Here is a 20,681-nt window from a genome sequence, read left to right as displayed (position 1 = left end):
GAGATACAGGGTCACTCCTTCTTTAAGTTCTTCATCGCTGTCAAATCTTTTTCCTGCCAAAAAGTCTTTAAGCTTTGTAAAGAGATGAAAATCTGAAGGGGCCAAGTCCGGGCTATACGGTGGATGGCCGATCGTTCCTAACGAATTCGTCAACTGAGCTCACCAGTTGGTCTGTAATGACAGACGGTCTCCCCGAACGCTCATCGTCGTGTGTGTTCCCCCTCCCCATGTTGAAGTTGCGACACCACCGCCGAACAGACGACTCGTCCATTACATTGTCTCCATACACCTCCTTTAATTGGCGATGAATATCACATGGGCGAACGTTTCTTGCATTGAGGAATTTAATCACTGCCCTCACTTCACAACTGGCGGCGTTCTCAATTTTTTTAAACATTGTAAACAATCACAGAAACAACACAGGCAATGCTAGCGTCACGCAACTTGGCTCAGAGAAGGCAGACAAGCCACTGAAGCTATCTGACCTCGTCCAGCGGCTACTCGCGTCGTCAGCACTTCATGCGGCACGAACGGGTACTACTTTCCGGATGACCCTCGTATTTACATTAAGGACCATATGTCTTAGAAGCAATAATGTCATGATAATAAATTTATAATCATGATATTATTACTTCAACTATGGTAACTTCATTGGATTAATTATGCATAAATTGAAATAAATAAGTCAGACAATAGGTTTAATTCTAAGTCACAAGAAATCCTTGAAGTAATAAATCAAGATTAACATTGCCATTCGAAACGTTGAAAATTGAAAATGGGGCAATCCCGAAAGTCTGTCTATGTAAGGGTTTACCTGTTTATTTCCTTGAATTATATGCCATTGTTAAGCATGAGTAATAATAGAAATCATCTTATGCGAAAAGTATTCAGATGTTTGACCTTTAGGTTACGTGCTCCATTATAGCGTGTTCTCACGCGAAGTACAATCTTGATGTTTGCTCTGATATTCCGTTTGGTCTCTTTCATTTGCAGTTGTCGGTCATTTTTATTCACGTATCCATGGATTCCTGCATATCAAGGAGTCATCACATTGTTCGTGCTGGCCAACTTCAGCTTAGCCACATTCATGGACCCTGGGGTCATTCCAAAAGGTGAGTAGCCTGACGTTTGGTGCTTCCAAATTGCCACACGCCGCCTTCTTCCGTTCGTCTGGCACGGGGCTGTGCTCCGGGACCCGTCACCTACATAATACTCCACAAGCCGCCGCAAGGGCGTGTGGCCACCACCCGTAAAAGAGAATTATACCACATGCAAAACCAACAAATTCATGCCAATCTACATCCACAGAGGTGTATATATTCTTGCAAAAACCTTTTTAACTTACACACGCGTGCAAATGCGTGTGTAAGTTAAACTGACATGCGCATGCACCTCGGAATATACCTTATGTCTGCGCATTGTTTTATCCTGTCCTGACTTGTGAATCGAATATCTTTACTATTTCTATAATGATTTTGATTTCTTACTACTATGATTCTTGATTGTCCAGTGATTTTTTATTGTCCAGATTGTGTGGGGAAAGATTGAGTATTTGTATCTATCTGTATTGGAGTTAATCTCCCTATTCTTATCTCTGTGGTCCAGCCTACCTAAATAATGTGGGACCATAATGATTCCTTTAGTATCATGGTGAAACTCCTTTTTTCTGAACCTTACTAACATTATAAGTCTCGCTTACTCTCTTCGCATCGCAAGCGAAGCTATCTAATTCCTCTAAACGACTTGCCACACTCGTCTTCTTATCGTAACAATTTTTGACGAATCCGGTGGATTCCCTCTGAACTTTATATAATTTTTTTAGCCACATTTTCCCCCTAGCATCTGAAATACTCGCGTTTTTACTTTGCACGTCATGTCGACGTGCAAAATAAGCCTGCCTGCCTCCCGAGTACGAGTGGCATGTGAGATGTCCGTACTGTTTACTACTTTGTGTGAGCGATTTATGTATCAATGCATGATGATGTGCTTTTAGGGAGGGTCATTTTATAGTTTTCTATAACTTGAATTTGTAACATTTGCGAAGTCCGTAAGAAGAAAAAATGATGAAATAAATTTGTCGTTTCAAAGCAACATTGATATATTTTCGGAAAGCTGCGACGTTCTCTATTAGATTTCCAGTTCAGTTCTTAACAGCATAAGGTCCTAATTTAGTGGCTTGCTTTATCTGCGCGCATGATGTGCAGTAATCTCACTGTAGACAGTGCATTAAATATGCATGGTTAATACTTTTGAAAATATATCTTTAAATCTTACGGCAGTTTTCTTTGAAGGCATATCACCGCCAAGTCATCCGATCTAATTATATTTTATAGCAGGTTGGTTAAAATTTAGGCTCACGTTAGCCCGTCAACAATGTATTGTGCGTCACTATATTTTAATGTTAGCACGGAAAGATGAAAACTTTTGCCACCCCCTCTGTAGGATCTGCTAGGAATCTAGATGCATATAATTTAAAACTTGGGACATGTTGGTTCATCTCCAGTCACGCTATAGTCTTTTCGGAAAAGCACTATTTGGAAAGCTTAACGTAATAGTTATGCTTACAAATTTCTCGTTTCCAAATCACTAAAATCGGTAGCCCTAGTGTAAAGCTCCCGGGTCCCTACCAGCGTCTACCGACTCTGCGAAGTCTGTAGGCAGATTGAAAGAATGTTTTACATACACGAGTATAGTCTACCAGCCTGTCATCCTGCAGTTTCAAAGGGCCATTTAAATATTACTCGAAGGCCCGCTGATTTCCCGTTTCTCCTCTGGTACTCGTTGACGCTAGTACATCGTGGTCGGCGGAATTTCGGATCAGTGATCCTCAAACTTATTTTATCTTTCAGCGCAATATCCAACGATCACCGGTAATCGATTTAAATTAACTAATTACTACCGGTCGCGGTTACGCCGTTATTCATTTTACTTTTTGAAAAATCATTTAACGTATAATGCAGTCAATACATTCAAATAGTAGTTCCGGTCAAGCAAACATTGCGTTATATACTTGTTCATTTTGTTAGAATCACTTAGGTTATCTTCTATTTGAGTCCATTGGAATGGCGGTCCATCTCATGTGGAGACCGTTTGTGCAAATCCGTTCTTCCAGAGCATGATCATGGGCCATCCTTTAGTTGCACCTCGATCTTGACCTGAAGAAACATTCTCAGCTGTACGATTATACGAAATTTTAGCAGGCTTTGCCTGAGTTTCTTGTTATCGTATCTGGGGGAATTATGTTTTCCATGGGCATTGGTTGAGTCCACTGCACTATTTGATCAAATATTATCTCTTCATAATTGAAGAAAGTGTTTGAAAATGCCCGGGTAAAGATGCTGTAAATGGATCCAAAATCTAGTAAAATACCATCTGTAAAACTTCATAAAATTAAGGTCGCTTATTTTAATGAAGTATTTACAAATTATTGTTATTACTTTTGACAAAATTAATTTATAAACACACTTAAATATTAATTGAGTAGAAATGCAAGCTGTGTGTAGGTGCTTATTAGAAATAAACGAAGGTAGTAGTTTCATTTCGTACTTAATTTCGAATTAAAATGGTAATATTTTTGTGTGCTGTCGAACCGTTTTTGAAAATGATTGGCATTTAAAATCAATTAAAATTTTGTGTAATCCATTGAATCAAATTACTTGTTGTTATCCGGCCATCCCGTTTCATATATCGTACATGTACGTTGGAGCAACCGTGTCCCGGGTGGGATTCTGTTGTCCCCCGCCTTTAGCTGCTTTCTTCCCCCTGCCATGGAAACTCATGCTCATCAATACCTCAACGCTTCACCTGCACACACAGCGATGCTCTTAAGAAGTACGCTCTTAATAATTCCATTGAAAGGTATTTCTTTTATTAAAAATGCTTTACCTTTCTCTCAATAAGTATTCGTGAATGTTTTTAGTCGCGAGGTACATTTTTGCACTAGAGTGTAAAATGCAAAAGTGATTGGTAAATTCCATTTATGTAAATATTCTCCTTGCGATTACAAATAAAGAAGTGAAAGAATGTTACAGATCGGTTTAGCGATTCTCCTTTTCTACCAGCGATCCTTCGGTCTCCGCGGCGAAAGAATGTGCCTTCCAATTTCTAACCGCGGCTCTGCTGCGTGGTCTAGGAAAGGGAAGTGGCATCCAAAACTATTTTGGGGCCTGCCCAATGCCCTAAAATCGGGTGGTTTTTCCGGAGATATTTTGGCGTGGAGAAGATTGCCTTTTAAAAGTTAGATGAATAGTACGCACCTCCAATAGTAGTCCCAGAAGTCATCAATCGCCGCTCTGTCTCGCGCCGTTGCAATGCGAAACCATGCCTACTTCCCCTGGGAATTCTTAGTCGAGCTTTAAAAGTTATTCCTTTATGTCATGGTTTTAATCTAACATAAATACTAATGAAGAGACTTTCATATTTTCTTCCCTCGTGATCCCCCTCCGGCCAAGCATCTCCTTAATGGAGTATTAGCTCCAGATTTGGAAATCGAAGGGACGGACGTGTATATTTGGAGCCTTTCCTTTTCAATGGGAACGGGCCACTTTTGACCTCTTCACGGGGGAAAGAGCTCCCGTTTCAAGAACCGAGCCGATCGGAATCTTATGCGTTCGGAGCTGGATGTTGTCCAGGGGGCATCTTCAAGTACGCTGTGAGGGGCGGTGGGGGTGAGGCCAGCGAGCGCCTTTCGTGGAGCGGCGGCCGCGGGAGGGGACGAATGGCTTCTGGGAATCGGGGATGGGAAAGGAAATTAGGGTCAAGCGAAATCGAGAATGAAGCATACACGCTGCCGAAACTACAGCATTAAACACAAAATGAAGATACCCCGTGGCAGAACTGTCCTCATTTGTAAAATCGTGAAAAGGTTCATACCATTATGGGTACGCGATTGCCTATGGTACGTATATACGAGTTATTTTCGTGCCACAGTTATTTGGTAGGGAATGCCGTGGTAAAAGTTTGCACTCATTGCAGTTTTTGTAGCGTCGGTTAAATTAAATTTCATGTGTATTTCGTGAGTTATTAAATCGATAGTAGATAATTAAATCAGCGAAAGACTTAATTTAATGTGCATGTCGTCTATGCAAAGATATTGAATATCGTGACAGTGCGAAATAACTCGCGCGAGCGTGCATCTTTTGTTTAAATTTGCAAAAAAACAGCAATTCACGTTTACTTTTGGCATTGCTGCATCCAATACAGAATGTCATCGACAGATCCGATTACGTTGCTTTGCTTTAGAAACCATGGAAATGGAATGAATTAATTCTTATTGAATTTTAAAAAAGGGATTTTAAAACATTTCTTCTCAGCTGTGAGATTAACGTTTCGTCTTGGAAACAAATCTCTAGCCGTATTCCCTGTCATAATTAGACGAAGTGAAACCATCACATGTTGCTATGTTTTTGGTCCAGACAGAGGTGTAACTTGTCTGTTTGAGGCACCTGCAAAACGTTGGGACTCCCTCCTAAAATCTGGGCCCTAGTTCCATAAAAACCTAATGAGTGCAGCAGATTCCAAATCTGATGGTTGTTTTCTGGAAGGGAACCTTTTGCAAATCTATCAGGTTAATTATGCATTGGCATTAAAAACAATTACTTTTAATGCCTTCATATATTAAAATTTGTCCAAAAAAGTGAGTGTCCACACCAACTATGGGATCTTGAGGCTTCGAGTGACACCGTGTTGAAAGAAACTCACTCATTCTGTTTTGATGGAGGTTCTGGTCAGGAATTGTGATGCGTTGATATTGAAGTCAACGTGTGATGAGCAGTAAAAGCATTTTAATTTATGCATTACTAGTTGCAGGAACTGCCCCATATTCTGTCCATTGTTCCTTATAAGGCATATGAAACATAAAAGTAACCAAGGTAACTACTTCGATAGAATGTAACAAAGTTATATTAGTTAAAATTTTGTACATGGTTTAAGTCAATTCCTAGTGGTGTACTGTTCCAATATGCTTCTTGTAGTTGTTGTAAATGATCATGTTGGTTGAGGCATTACATATATAGTGAGTGCTATGAAAAGAGGCAAGCAAATTAAACGCCTCTTCCTTTAAGTACATAGAAAATAATGCAGCATCATAAAATGATAATTTTGCATTTGTAGCTTCTAGCAGTACCAGTGCTCGGAGGAGCAGTGGAGAAGTAGCAGGTGTCTGATTTTCAGGACCATGAATCACACCATAAATTTGGTGCACTGGTACATCATGTTGATTCTTGTGTATTTTAAAGAGTATTTCATAATTTCCTGTGTGCACAATTGCTAATTCATAGCTAATTTAGAAATGTATTTTAATAATAACTTTATTATTTTGTGACATTGATGCAACTTGTGATGACCTGAGAGGCTATTTTCTTCATTTCTCCAAAAAATTGAAATTGTAAGAGAGTAGAGATAACTTTTTCTCTGATGAACGGGAGCCACCAACGAAGTTACAGGAGCAGTTTTTAGGAGAAGGACAAGGATACCAAGGATTATGAATAAGGTGATGAGAAAGATAGAAGACAAGAGGAGAAAGTGGAAGAATGTAAACACAGGCTTGGGGAGAAAGAAACTCGAAGTGATAAAAAATAAACTTAGATTGGAACCTAATAGGGTGAAAGAAGCATGGTTGGAGACAAAGGTTGAGGCCAGGGAGAGTTTACAGAGGACTATTGAAAACTGTGCTGGAAGGTAAAGGGGTAATTATAAAGGAAAAACTGTGCACACTATTTAAGGTATGGCAGGAAATTTAAACAAAGAAATATTACATACATACAGACTTATATGGTCCCCCGAAAGCCGCCACTAGGGTGTGTGATAGAAGGTGATTTGTATCATAGAAGATGTGATGTGATTTGTATCATAGAAGATGTGATTTGTGTCATAGAAGATGAAGGTGATATAAGGTCCTGAATACTTTTTACCCAAAATACTTTCCCCCTCACAGTGAGGTCAGATAACCTTATTCTAATCCCTTATAGTTCATGGGAAAAATCACATCTTAAACCTCCTGCTTCTACACTTAATCTCTAGTTTTACGTACATCAGTGTTTACCAAATTTTTTTTAGCCACCCAAGCTAGCCAAACAAGCCACTTGGATCTATAAACCTATATTCAATGCCCCGTTATCTCTACCTTTGAAATAATAATCAAAATCATAAAACAAAATAGCCAAATGAGGAGCATTGAAATAATTAAATTAAAAAAATGACTAATCAAATGTTTATTTAGAATCCAAAGGTTGTATAGTTTTCATATCAAATTCACGCAAAAGACTTAATACACAAAAAATAAACTTGTGTGAGAATATACTTTTTATGTTAAAAAAGTTTTTCATTTTTTTTAAATTAAGCAACTATATAACATGAATAATATCATTTACGAAAATAGAATAACCAATCATCTTGTGTTAAAATTAGTTAAACAATTAAGTGACTAGTGATTATAGTTTTTCATGGTCTAGAAGTTATTTAAGGAGATTCTATTGGCTAATTTAATAACGTATTTCCATCAAATAAAATTTTAATGGGATGGATGGGCTTGATGACTTGATACCAGTTTTCCAACATCCGGTTGAATGCCATTTAGCAGGAGTCTTAAATCATCACGTTCACAAACCTGGAGTATGTTTCGCTGCTTGCAATAAGCTGTATGACTGCACGAAAACCATGTTCCATGAAATATGAAGTCAGAAATGCTAGGAGTTTTTTAACCACCATCCATAATGGAGGATAACGATCAGAAACCTCCTTCTATAGCCAAAACTCTTGATAATTTATCTTAGACCTTAGTTATAATTCCACGTCATTTTGTAGTCCAAGTAATTCTTCCTCTCATACTCTTAACTTCCTCAATATCTACAAACGGATTTATCACCCACTTAAAAACCAGTTTTAAGTAAGAAGAGTTGATTGTGTCTGGCTTGGAAAATGGCTTCAGATTCTCTGAACAGTTTCAGGCAAAGGTATAATCTTCTTTTTACTTTTGTACCCTCTTGCATCACAAAGGACATGTTGAATGTTGACTCAATTAATGTGGCCTTCACTTTTGGCTTTTCAGCATCACCAGACGAAGACAGAGAAGATGACTTTCGTGCACCTTTGTACAAAAACCTGGAAATAAATGGCATCACAGTTCGAATGAAGTGGTGCGTCACCTGCCAGTTCTACCGCCCACCGCGCTGCTCCCACTGCAGTGTTTGTAACACCTGTATCGAGGTGAGTCTTTGGAACTGATGGATGGATCCTCGGACATTGAGTGAACAAACTGTAGCCATGGTGTAGTGTACAAATATAATTAATGGGGGTAAGCAGTGTATTACCAGTCACCCTCATGCTCCGTGGTGACTAGTTAACACTGAATAGATTCTATGGATTCAAAAATTGAAATTGTGAGATATTATTCTTTGTCAAAGATTTTTCACTTGATTGATTCATGTAGATTTCATATTCAGAAAGAAATTCAGGAATTGACTGTAGGCATAGAGCTCTTTGTCTTTTTCCAAATACTTGTACAAATGAAAGAAAGTATGCACTAAACATAATTGTTTTACAAGTAACTAAAAATTACAATTTTAAATGGCATTTTATGATTGAGGTGAAAGAGATATGGATTAGCGACAAGTTTATTTGCTGTTTGTGTAAACCAGAAAATGGCTTCAGCTTCTGTCTTTAAGTATTTTTTTTACATACCATTTTATTTGCTCTCTAATTGAAATGCTTTGGGAAACAGTAATAAAATGAGATATGATATGAACAAAAACCCTCCATAATAGTATTGTTTTTCATGGTGAATATTTTGTTAGCCATCACTGAATTTGTAGTGCCAGTGAGAAGTTTAAATAGACTTTAATGCATACAATTTTCAGCTTCTTGAGGATTTGTTATTAAACTAAAACTATGGCCTTATAACATTGTCAAAAGATGTCTTAGCCAATCACCTCCACTTTTGATTATTTTACTTTGCTGGTGTTTTTAACGGCCAATTGTCTTGCTGCCTATTCCATGCTGTCTGATCTTCCATTGTTTGGTAATTTCAATAATTGCCACATTATACCTTTGTCAATGGCATTATAAAGTTATTTTGATGAACTGTGCTGGAAATAGTTCTCATGAATTTTTAACGTTTGGCTCAAAGGCTGGACCTTCAGATTCAGCTGCTGAATCTGAAGGCCCATTCTAAAAGAATCTAAAAATTCATTTAGCATTTGTCCAAAAACAGCACATATTTGGCCTAAAATTTAGCTCTTTTGTGCCTAGATAGGGGAGCATAGTGAAATTATTCTAGTAAGAGGAATGAAATTGAGTATTTTCAGGCATGATGTGGTGGAATTCGAGCATAGTAAAAAAAAGAGTAACAATATTCCGCTAGATTTATCTAGTGGAATATTGTTTCTATCTTTTCTTTATAATGAGGAATGAAATGATAAAGCAAAATGTACTAGTACTGAGGGTTGCGTGAACCTGTAATTGGATTGAATGAATGTGTATTGCATTACTTGAAAACAAGATATAGTTTTTATATAATTCATTATTCAACGTGATTGATTTTTCATTCATTGACCTAAAAGAATGTCAATATTTTATCTTGCAGACGTTTGATCACCACTGTCCATGGGTCAACAACTGCATCGGGAGGCGGAACTACCGTTACTTTTTCATGTTTCTTGTCTCCCTTAGTATTCATATGATCAGTATCTTCACGGTGTGCCTCATCCATGTCCTCAACAACAGAGAAAAGCTCACAGAGGTGGACACCATAATCTCGTATCCTTTCACAAATTCTTTCCCTGTCATATTTGATTGCTCCTATTTACATGCCCATGGTAATATAATGTATAAAAATGCTTTTTCAGGTATCCATGATATCAAAAGAATAGTTGGTTCAGTCATATTACACAAAGGGAATCTAAATCAATATATTATACCTACTTGCTCTTGCCTGTTCCCATATATTTTTAAGGCACTGTTCAAATTAGAAGATTTGATTTTTTTAAAGGTATTTTTAATGATTGTTTCGCCGACTTTTGTCTTGGTCTGAAGAATCTGTTCAAAAAGAAAAATATTTTATGGTGTTTTAAAGGTGGTTGTTTGTACATGAATAAAACAGTTAAATTTTAATTTGTTTCATATGCACGTACAAGTATGCCTTTGGTCATAACCGACTAGAAAAATACAGTATATTATTTTTGCCCCTTCATTTAACTCTTTGGGAAAAGAAGTAAGTTGGGCTCCAAGGCTTGCTATTTAGATACATTGCATAGCCCTGGGATGTGAAAGAAATTTTCTGAGGCTTGAATTTGACCTGATTTTGAGGTGACTTTTTCATTACAAATTGCGAAAAAAAAATATTGCCTTGAATTCAGTCAAATAAAGTATGTTATTAATGCTATGATAACTTCATTGTCAAAGAGAGATAAAAAAGAACGTACGTGAAATATATTATTCATTTATTTTTTTAAAGCAGCAGTTAATCTCAAAAGGTGGATTGTATTTAAATAATATGATTTAATGTGCTTATGAAAGTAATGAGCCTAGAGAAGAACAGAGGAAAAATACATTTTTTTCTTCATTCCATGAATGAGTCAAGACTTGGGGATTATACCTACTGCACAAACATACACTTTTATGGATTAAAAGTGATGAAGTTAATTGAATGAATAATTAAATTAGTGACATTGCATTATATATACTTGTTATAAGAGTATCTGAAAATCGAATAATCGAGCACAAGGATGTTGCAACAATTCCGAATCACTCTCTGAGAGTAGAAGCTGGTGTTTGTGTATTCAAGTACATATGCTGATGATGTAAGTGAATATTACAAGGGCGATTCAAAAAGGAAGGTCCCCTATTTTTTTTCATGAAAAATCAATTTTATTCTCAACTTTGTGTTCATCGTAGGAAAGGCTGAGTGTTTAGCTATTTTTCTACATAGTCGCCTTGACGATGAATCACTTTCTGCATCCTTGTAAGCAGCTTTTTAATACCGGCGGTGTACCTTTCTCCCGCCGCGTCACGAAGCCAACTGACGACTGCTCCTTGCACTTCCTCATCTGACTTGAATTTCTGTTTTTTGAAAGTGGGAAACAAGTGGTAGTTGCTGGGGGCAATGTCCGAGCTGCAAGGAGGGTGGTTGATGATATACCAGCCGAATTCATTGAGTAGGGTAGTCGTTTGATGTGACAAACATGGACGTGCATTGTCGTGATGCAAACCCACTCCTTTGGTGAGACACCTTGTTGTAACCGAGGACCTCCGACACAATATTCTGTACGGAGAAGTACCACTCTCTTCATTAAGGCTATCCTTTATGTCATGAAGGGTAATTCTACGGTTATTGCACACCATCTCCTCAATTGGAGCCACCATTGATTCTGGCAAACTCGGCTGCCCCGACCGCTGCTCATCATGGACGATTTCCAGGCCATCAAAAAACTCCCTGCACCACTTCTGCTTGTTTTTGACGTCCATAAACTTCTCACCGTACACTTCCACTAAATGGCCATGAATTTATATCAGAGAAGCAGTCATCAGTTGGCTTCGCGACGTGGTGGGAGAAAGGTATGGCGCTGGTATTAAAAAGCTGCTTACGAGGATGCAAAAATTGATTGTCTAGCCACTATGTAGAAAAATAGCTAAATTCTCAACCTTTCCAGCGATGTACGCAAAATTGAGAATAAATTTGACTTTTCATGAAAAAAAATAGGGGACCTTACTTTTCGAATTGCCCACGTATTTGTATACACATGTATGACAAATGAACGTAATAAGTAAAATAAATGCTGCTAGGAGTTTAAATAGTTAAAATACATACTTAATATTTACAAGTGACTCTTGGAAGAATATTTCTATTTGTAATAGCATTAATAGCATTGAGGTAAAATAAGGGAGGGAAGCAGTGATGATTTGGTGAGCAGTGTCCAGGGCTTCACCTTGATAAAGCAGGGAATGGTGAAACAAAAAGCTGAAAGGATTAATTTCCAGTTGTAATCATTGCGAATTGTGTTATCAGGTCTGAGTAAGACCTTAGATTTGGAGAAATTCGTGATAGAACTGATGGATTTTCTTTCCTTGATTGTCTGTAAACACAGGTGTAGCATAAAGCATTTATTAACAGACAGCCCACACTTTGGTTTTGGGTAATGTATTTGCAAATCATTAATCCTTTTCCTTCTTGGGGCCATTTTTTCGTTTTAATTTCCCATCTTTCCCCTTATTCTCTTTTATGATTTTTTCGTCGTATGTGGCTGTTGTGTGAATGCTATGAAAGATTATATTTGCGAATGCCGGCCACCTCATTGTCGTGTGAACCTTAACAGTGGTGTGCAGCATGGTGATAATGGGGATCATCATCTTACTCTTCATCCCGATCCTGGGTCTCACGGGTTTCCATGTGGTGCTTGTGTCTCGGGGTCGGACGACAAATGAGCAGGTGACGGGCAAGTTCAAGGGGGGATACAATCCGTTCTCGAGGGGGGTTTGCCGGAACTGCTGCCATACCCTCTGCGGACCACAATTTCCTAGGCAAGTAGTGGTACAGTTTAAATGATCACTTTTTGGGTTTAATTGGGTGATGCATGCTATCATCATACTCCTCTGTGTCATTTGTTATTCCAATGATTTCATTGAAGGGAATTTGATAAGTTGTGCCTCATGTAGAACTTTGTGGGGTGTTTTATGTGTTTATCATATCCTCCACGTACATATGTGACTGCTCAGAATGCATGAACTTTTTTTGAACATGATTCTTAATTCTCTTAACCACTAGTATGGAATGTTAGTTTTACTAGTGTTTATTTTTGATAACTAAGTTACATGAAAATAATGCTTTAGTTGGAAGTGATCGCTGAAGCACTAAATACCGCAGTAAAACAAATTAGTAATTAATTAGTTGCTGTAATTTATAAAATTTGGAACTAACTGATTTTGCTCAAGTGAAAAATTACAAATATATATGCTGACAAACGCTCTTCATTAAGTGTAGCGGTGAGTCTATTATGTATGATATTAATTCTGATGGTCGTGGTAGATGCATAAATAACTTTAAGGTGTTGTTTAAACACTAGTTAGACCACATATAAGGGAAATGAATAATAAATTTTTCATAACTTATTATATATAATTTTATTTACTTTCAATGATGAACATATCATTAAAGGTACTATGCATTTGTTAATTACTCATTTGCAAAGTATTTTTGTTGTGAAATAACTCGCCTTAAAAGAATGTTTCTTTAGTGTACTAGTTACCCCGTTCGATAAATTTCTAAGTTATCCCAAAGGAATTAAAGAGTGATTCAGTGTTCTCTTAAATTGAAACCATGCAGTTATTTTGAGAGACTTTTCCTGTCAAAAATCCTTCATGTATAATCATTATATGCATTATAATTTTGTATGGTATTAATTTAAATAAATGAAATGATTGATTATTATTAGTATTTAGGTAGTCTAACTTTTAAGGTATATTTTAGATTTAAATAGCTGATTAATATCCACTGTTTATTATGCCAAACAGTAGAGGTCTAATTGGAAAAACAGTCAAAGTTGGTGGGTTGAGTGATGATGTTATGGTGGAAATTGGTGGAGCTTACGGGGAGGGATGGTTTAGGGAATCAAAAAGGTGCCAAGTAGGGTCAGAGAGGAGAGAACTGCTTGCATTAGAGATCATGGGAAGTTAGCTAACAAACTGGGCCATAGTACATGCAGTGATGATTATGGGTAGGGATCCAGTTCTCTACCAGGAGGTGTGTGGTAGAAGAGGAAGCAAAAAGAAAGATGTGGAGGGCAAAGAGATGACATCGATGGGGTTAAAATATATGGCTTACTTAGATGGAAGTCAAACTCATGTGGTTTAAAGGTGTTGCCTCTCAAGGGATGTTGGCACTCAAGGTTTCAAGGTTAGGGAAAGAATAGTTCAGGAGGGGCAATTGGAGAGGAAAATAAATGTGATTACTAATTGCTTAAATTTTGTGATGCCATATTGATATTTAGTGTTTAAGCTCAGCCAATGCACCACATATGTTGTACAATAGGAACATGTTGACTATTTGTCACCATTCCATTGATATCCCATTTATTCACAGAATTTATCAAAAGTTCACTGTATTGGAGCTTATTTCAGCATCAAATCTGGAATTGGAAACACTATTTTAGTCGCTTTCCTTAGCTTATCAGTGATTGAGTGTTCTTCCACATACGTTTTGTCCACCTCATGTGGAGACATCTGGGCCCTTGGGGGTCTTGCATTGACTGAATGAGCCCCCAAGTTGTCCGATTGGCCAGTTCTTCATTGTGTATGCCTTGCTTGAAAACCTTTTTCCATGCTTAGGTTAATACTTATTTCATCCACCTATTGCATTGTTTTAATTATTTCACTATCTCTATTGCCTCTTGGATAGGCCTACAGTTAGTAACCCCTCTTGTTGCAGAGTTGCTTTGCTTTCTCAAAGTCCACTGTGTGACCATGTTCTAACTGAGCTTTGTAACTCCGAACTTGCAGCCTCAAAATGGCTGCAATACCACCTCTTTGCAGTTGTTCTGAGGTTGCAAAGATGTGATATTGCTTCTTTTCACTGTGGCTTGTTGATGATCACATAATCTGAATTGAGTTGACTTTCCTATCCGGCCAATGCATGGTTTGCCTCATGAGAACCCCAACAGGCACACTCCCTCATAGAGGGCATGAGCAAATTTGCCTTGGCTTAGATCATCTGCAGTTTCTGGAGCAGGTGAATCTTGGCTTGAACATTTGATTTCTTTCTGTGTATCCCACAACAAATGGCAAAGCAATATTAGGTGTGGGTTTTTCCCATGGTTACTCTTCCTCTTCCTCTTGCTCTCTCTCAAATAGGTCCTTTTTAGGCTCATCCATCTCACTTCTAAAGCCATTCTGATGTAGTGCCTTAAACAGGCATTCTTCCCCTTCTGGAAGGATTCTTGTGCTAAAGCAGTCTGTTCAAAACAAGATCTATTCAAAACAAGATCTGTTCAAAAAAAGATTAGACTGTTTGAATAAATACTTGATTTTATTAGTTACCCTTTAATCTGAAGGGACGAGTTGGTCTCAATTTCCCCCAAATAAAGGCATCTATCTATCTTAAACTAGCTTATCGCCTTCAAAATACAGACCTTGGCTATCAATACATCACTCCCAACATTTTACCAGCTTTCCAATGCCACCTGGAATACTTCTTCTGGGATAGCCTTTAAGTCTGCAGTACAATATTGTTGGGTGTCTTCAATAGTTTCAAATTGGCATCCTTTCAAGGTGGATTTCAACTTAAAAATAGGAAAAAGTACTGGAGCAAGATCTGGAGAGTAAGGTCGCTGGGAGATCACTGGTGTGTTGTTCTTGGCCAAAAACATCAATGATTTGTGCACTGATGCATTGCTGTGATGAAAAGATCAATACTTGTTATTCTACATTTGTGGTCTCTTCCGCCCCAAATTTCTGTCAAAACAGTGAAACATGATTTAACACTGAGGTCAACTTCATTGGCTATCTCCCTGACAGTTAACCTAATGTTTGCTTGTACTGAACCATTCACGGTGCTAACATGGGCATAGTTTGTGAACTTCGATCGTCATCCACTACTCATTTCTTCATCAGTCGAGGCTTGTCCAGACTGGAAGCAGTTGCACCAACTAAAACACTGTGCCCAACACCTAGATTAATTCCTGAATGCCCATTTGAGTCATTGCATAAGTTTCAGTTGCACTTAACCTGCAGTGAAAACAAAATTCAATTCACATGCACTGCTTCCTTGCACCTTCATTTTCACTGGCACAAGAATTTTTAGTGCAAGCTCAGACAAGAATCACTGTTGTGTTGAGACAAGTCGAGATAGGGCCCTGAGAAAGGTGGTGTTTTACTTCTTACAGACACCACTATAAGACAACACTTCATTGATTATGATTCATCAAGTAGTTTATGTGTAGAAAGACCTGTTTCATCTTTTTTTTTGCATGCCTTGTACAACAGGGCTTTCAGGGTTGAGTGGGGAAGAAACAAGCAAGTACCTTTCCAAGTGCATCTTCCAACTGAAACTTCTAGACTGAGTGCCCCAGGTTTCCATTTGCTCTCATGCTCAGTAAATGTCCAGGAAAGGAAGTAGGCCATTCTATTCCATCACCATGGTGTATTTTATGTTGGGGTGGTGTGCATGCAGGTGCAGAAGAAATTTGTCCAAATCCAATCTCTCATGTGACAAGATGTCAAATGTGTCATCCAGATCGTAAGCCAGAGAGATTCCTTGGCAGAGTGCCTGACAGTCAGTATAAATAATTTCTAACTTTCCAATGTCAACATTTAATGCGCATCCTTTTCCTACGCCTTTATTCTTCATTCTTCAATGCTCCAGTCATGATTTAGTTACAACCAGTTTTTATATAAGCTGTGGGTCATATAGTTATAAGAAACATCTGGTTCCTGGTGGTATTTTTGAATATCTTCTTAAACCTTATTGAATTTTTTTTATATGAATTCTAAAAAAATTGATATTGCTACAACTTATAAATGTGCACTAAGTTTTGAGAAGTTACAACTGGGAAAATAACATGATAAAAAGAGCAGTTCAAATTTGAATTGTGTGGATTGAGGCAAAATGGACGTACCTTACAGAGAGGTGCAAAAACTCTTAGTATTTAAGAAAGGGAAATCTGTTTAAGCTATTAGAGATATAATAGCAGTAAAAGTCAACGTGATGTTGATGAGAATGGCTTAAGACCAGGTATCCTTGAATGCTGCATAGAAGGGTCATGAAGGAAATGGAATAGTACATGGCTGTGGAGCTTGGTAACATCCTTGCAAACTACTCGAGAGTTTAGGAAAGAAGAGCAAGAGAGGTGTAGAGTTTATTTGGGCTTATTCATGGTATATTTGATGAGAGAATTTAGATGGAAGACTATTAGATCAGTGTTGATTCCATCCTAAAAAAAGGGAAAAGCTGCAGTATGTAAGGATCTTAGGGCCATAAGTTTGATTATGCACACAGAGAGGGTAGTACTTTGGTTCATCAGCCAAAGGGTGGAGAAAAGATCAAATTATCCTTAAAAAGAAATGTGTTGGGCGCAGAAGTTTATACAAAGAGTAGGAAGTTGAGTATGGGCACCATAAGTAAAGATTTTAGGGAAAGTTAGTTGAAACTTTAATGTGGAGCTTAGTTTTGTGTGGGACATAAACTTATTGTGGAAGCAAGAGAATTAGCATAGATTGGATACTAATTGAGGTGCGAGTGTGAAGAAGAATGGAAAAAAATAGAGTGAAAGGAAAACAAACCATGAAGTTCTAGACATGGCATGGAAAAAGAAATGGATTTTGGGAGAACGTCAAAGAATGCTGGTTGAGTAGGTTCTCAAAATACTTAGAGGCAATTGGATGATGACGATGGTAGTGGAGGGGAGAATGCTGGGAAAATAAGTTATAGTGAGGAAAAGAATAGACCTTTTGGTTGGAATCAAGGGTGATCGAAAGTATCTTAAGCTGAAAGATGAATTATGGTAATAGTATGTAGTATGGAAGTATATGCTTAGGTATATTTTCCAACAACACTGTGGTTTCCAAAGTCTTTAGGCAGCCACCAATTAGCAAAAATACAGGAAAGATGAAAAAAAACATTTTTTGTGTTGGCATTCATTGGCTTTACGGGCATCACTCTGGTCTCTCAGAGTGATGTAAAGGTATTTCAAGCCCTCAGAGCTTGCTAGCTGCCGAATGCCCACGTTATAAGCATTTTTTCAAATTATTTACATTAGTGATTAGTGCAGGGGTCATTCAAAGGTAATCTGATAGACTGCTAGTATTAAACAATAACATGCATTGCAATGTTGTTGAGTATATTTTGGTGTCATAAAAATGTAGTTTGATTAAGAACGGCTTAACTTAATGTTTTTCATATGATTGATCTTGGCCTTTGCACAATTAAGTTAAAATGTAGTCAGTTATAGTGTGTAATGAATTTTAATGACTTTTCATAAATCCCATGGCTGAAATTGATTATAATGGGTCATCACTATTGTCATATAATTGATTAATATTTTCTATTTCTCCCTACAGTTTGTTAAAACCTAGTATGTATGTTGGGAAGAAGCCCAAACACTACAATTTTCCTGTCAATCCTCCCGCCATCTCCACAATAGCCAGTGATAACCAGGTAAAAACCTACATGGATAACAGCAATGGTGTTAGAAATGCCAGTACCAATGCTTACAACAAGGTAAGAGAATAGGGGAGTCCTACGTTGATGTTTGGAGTGAACTCCCACTCCTCCCACCCTCCAACTTGTACTTCTTCCGTTCTCACCTACCCTCAGAAAATCCTTTCTCTCTTCCAAAGTCTCTCTTACTCTCCCTCCCCCCCCCCACCCCACACAAGTAAAGTGTCCTTTATCCATTGGCTTTCTACATTACATGCACTTCATTATTGAAGCACACAAAATGGTAATCAATGAAATTTGTTGAAAAAGCAAGTTTCAATAAAGTAAAAATAAAATGAAGTTGTGAGCTTAGACAAGTCATACATAGTGCTGAGCTCATATAAGCTGATTGTGTCAAAAAATTATTTTTGGTATCATAATTCTTGCAAATAAATATATTTTTTTCTCTGTTTAAATAAATGACATGACACCCTTTATCCATGTGCTGCAATGATTTGTGAAAGTGAATATTGGGTTGTGTTTTCACGGCAATGGATTTGTTTCTAGGGAACTGAGAGTGTTATTTTTTGGCATTAATTATTCTTACAAAAGCAGCTGCTATGATGAAATCAGTAATATTTTATTCCAAGTGCCAATCAGTCATCATAAGGTGTTCAGTACCTGACAGAAATAAAATTATAACAAAGCTCCACGAAGTTGATAGGAAAATTCTGTTTCAGTTAATTACTTATTTGTTCAGAAGAGGAAAGAGATAAAGTACATTTATCATCTTATAACTCTTATTTAATTTCCTGACCAAGTAATTGCATTTTTTTGTATTAGCTCCCACTGTGGTTAAAACTGCAATAGCATATTGCAGTTCAATTACTCAGGCTATTACGAGGGTAAGTCAGGAATTGTTCATAAACAGTTGCAAGACAAACACTGAAGCTGTTACAAACATTTCAATGAGAATTCTTGGAGCTTCCACTGTACAGTTCCGACTTGGTCCCCAGAGATCTTCATCTGTTTGTGCCCCTAAAAAATCATCTGGGTGGTCATAGGCCATAGAGGGCACTCGTTGGCTGCGACATTTAATACAACACTTCTTTGCTGCCAGCTACCAAAGACTTGTGAAGAGATATGATGATTGTGTGAATGTACAGGGTGAATGTGAAGAAGAGTGAAGTAAATTTCAGGAAAACTCTCCATTCTCAGGATGTCACTGCATAGGTTGTTTTTCTGACAACAGTTTTGCCCGTGTTTCAACGAGCATCTTCAGGTCACTTCGACCTGAAGACGCTCGTTGAAACACGGGCGAAACTGTTGTTAGAAAAACAACCTACGCGGTGACATCCCGAGAATGGAGAGTCTTTCATATGAACGCCACGAAAATCTAAGATCCCATAAATTTCAGGAAGTTACTTTGATTGTTATTGCCTCTATGCTGTTTTGCGGGCTATTCATTGACTAACCCTTGTAGATTAACGTGGAATCTTGTTATAAGTGAGTATGATATATGGTGAGTGATGATGGAGTTATGAGATATCACCTTATGATTAACATGTATCGAGAGACATTGTGCCTATAAAGCTCCCTAAATTTTACAAGTAATTCAATATCTGCACAAAAGTGGAATTGTTTTGATAAGTTGGGCTGTGTGATTATGTTGAAATTTTATAATTAGTGAGAGATTAAAAATTGAGGTGCACACCTTGGCTGGCTATAACCATTACTTGGATCAAACAGAGGAAAAAAAGCATTAATGGAAAGCCAAGGCCCTGACCAGCAAATGATGTTTATACCACCAACCACATAATTTAAAGAAAAGAGATAAGCCTGGACTTCTTGTCTTATTATGGAAGTTGGGATTAATCCTTTTCTAATTCGTAATGAGTGAAATAAATTTGATAATAACTGACTTAAAAAAACAAATATTTGGACAGTATGTTCATATATTCAGGATATACATATGTATATACTGAATTGGACTTAAAAGTAATCATTTTACATATCAAGCAGATATTTGATAGTAATGGCTGAGTATGGTCTAGGGAATGGATTAGAATCTCCAATTTTTCCAAATGGTTTCCACAGCCTAGGTTTTGGAGGTAAGATCGAACAAACTCTAGGCTTCTTTTTCACCTGGTTATAAGAGCAAAACCACAACGCAGATGTAACTGTACAATGAAAGATTATTTTGATGCAGTAAGGTTTTCTTTACCCATGTCACTAAAACGATTGAAAGTCATGATATTCTCTGTCAGTAAGTTGGAAAAGGAGACCTATCATAGGACAAAAAGATGTCTTTAGTTTTTAAACTCCAACAAAAATATCATAATAAATTGGTTAATAAGAATAATGGGAGTTCTCTGTCGTTAAATGCATGCACATATAAGGATTGTAATTGAAAATAGATATTTGAAGTTTTTAGAACTTAATTTAAATCTCATGATATTAGATGCCTTGTGATGAGCTTGGTTTGTAAAAGGACGTCCAAATGCCTTGTGATTCAAAATGAACCTAAATGGAAACTACCTGCGGGGAGAAGACTTCTGAT

The 20,681-nt window shown here is 37.5% G+C and overlaps 1 protein-coding gene across 1 annotated transcript in view; it reads left to right on the top strand.

Annotated features, from left to right (window-relative positions):
* LOC139691863 (palmitoyltransferase ZDHHC8-like) overlaps positions 1-20,681 on the top strand; it is a 183,415-nt gene that overhangs the window by 116,519 nt on the left and 46,215 nt on the right. The window contains exons 2-6 of the mRNA XM_071589782.1: positions 994-1,112; positions 8,048-8,205; positions 9,581-9,753; positions 12,319-12,513; positions 18,043-18,202. Coding sequence (XP_071445883.1) covers positions 994-1,112; positions 8,048-8,205; positions 9,581-9,753; positions 12,319-12,513; positions 18,043-18,202 — 805 coding nt within the window. The remainder of the gene's footprint in view (positions 1-993; positions 1,113-8,047; positions 8,206-9,580; positions 9,754-12,318; positions 12,514-18,042; positions 18,203-20,681) is intronic.

This window comes from Hetaerina americana, unplaced genomic scaffold (genome assembly GCF_022747635.1).
Source record: "Hetaerina americana unplaced genomic scaffold, ioHetAmer1.1.p SCAF_4, whole genome shotgun sequence".
Lineage (NCBI taxonomy): Eukaryota > Metazoa > Arthropoda > Insecta > Odonata > Calopterygidae > Hetaerina > Hetaerina americana.
This window is presented reverse-complemented; position numbering and strand designations above follow the sequence as displayed.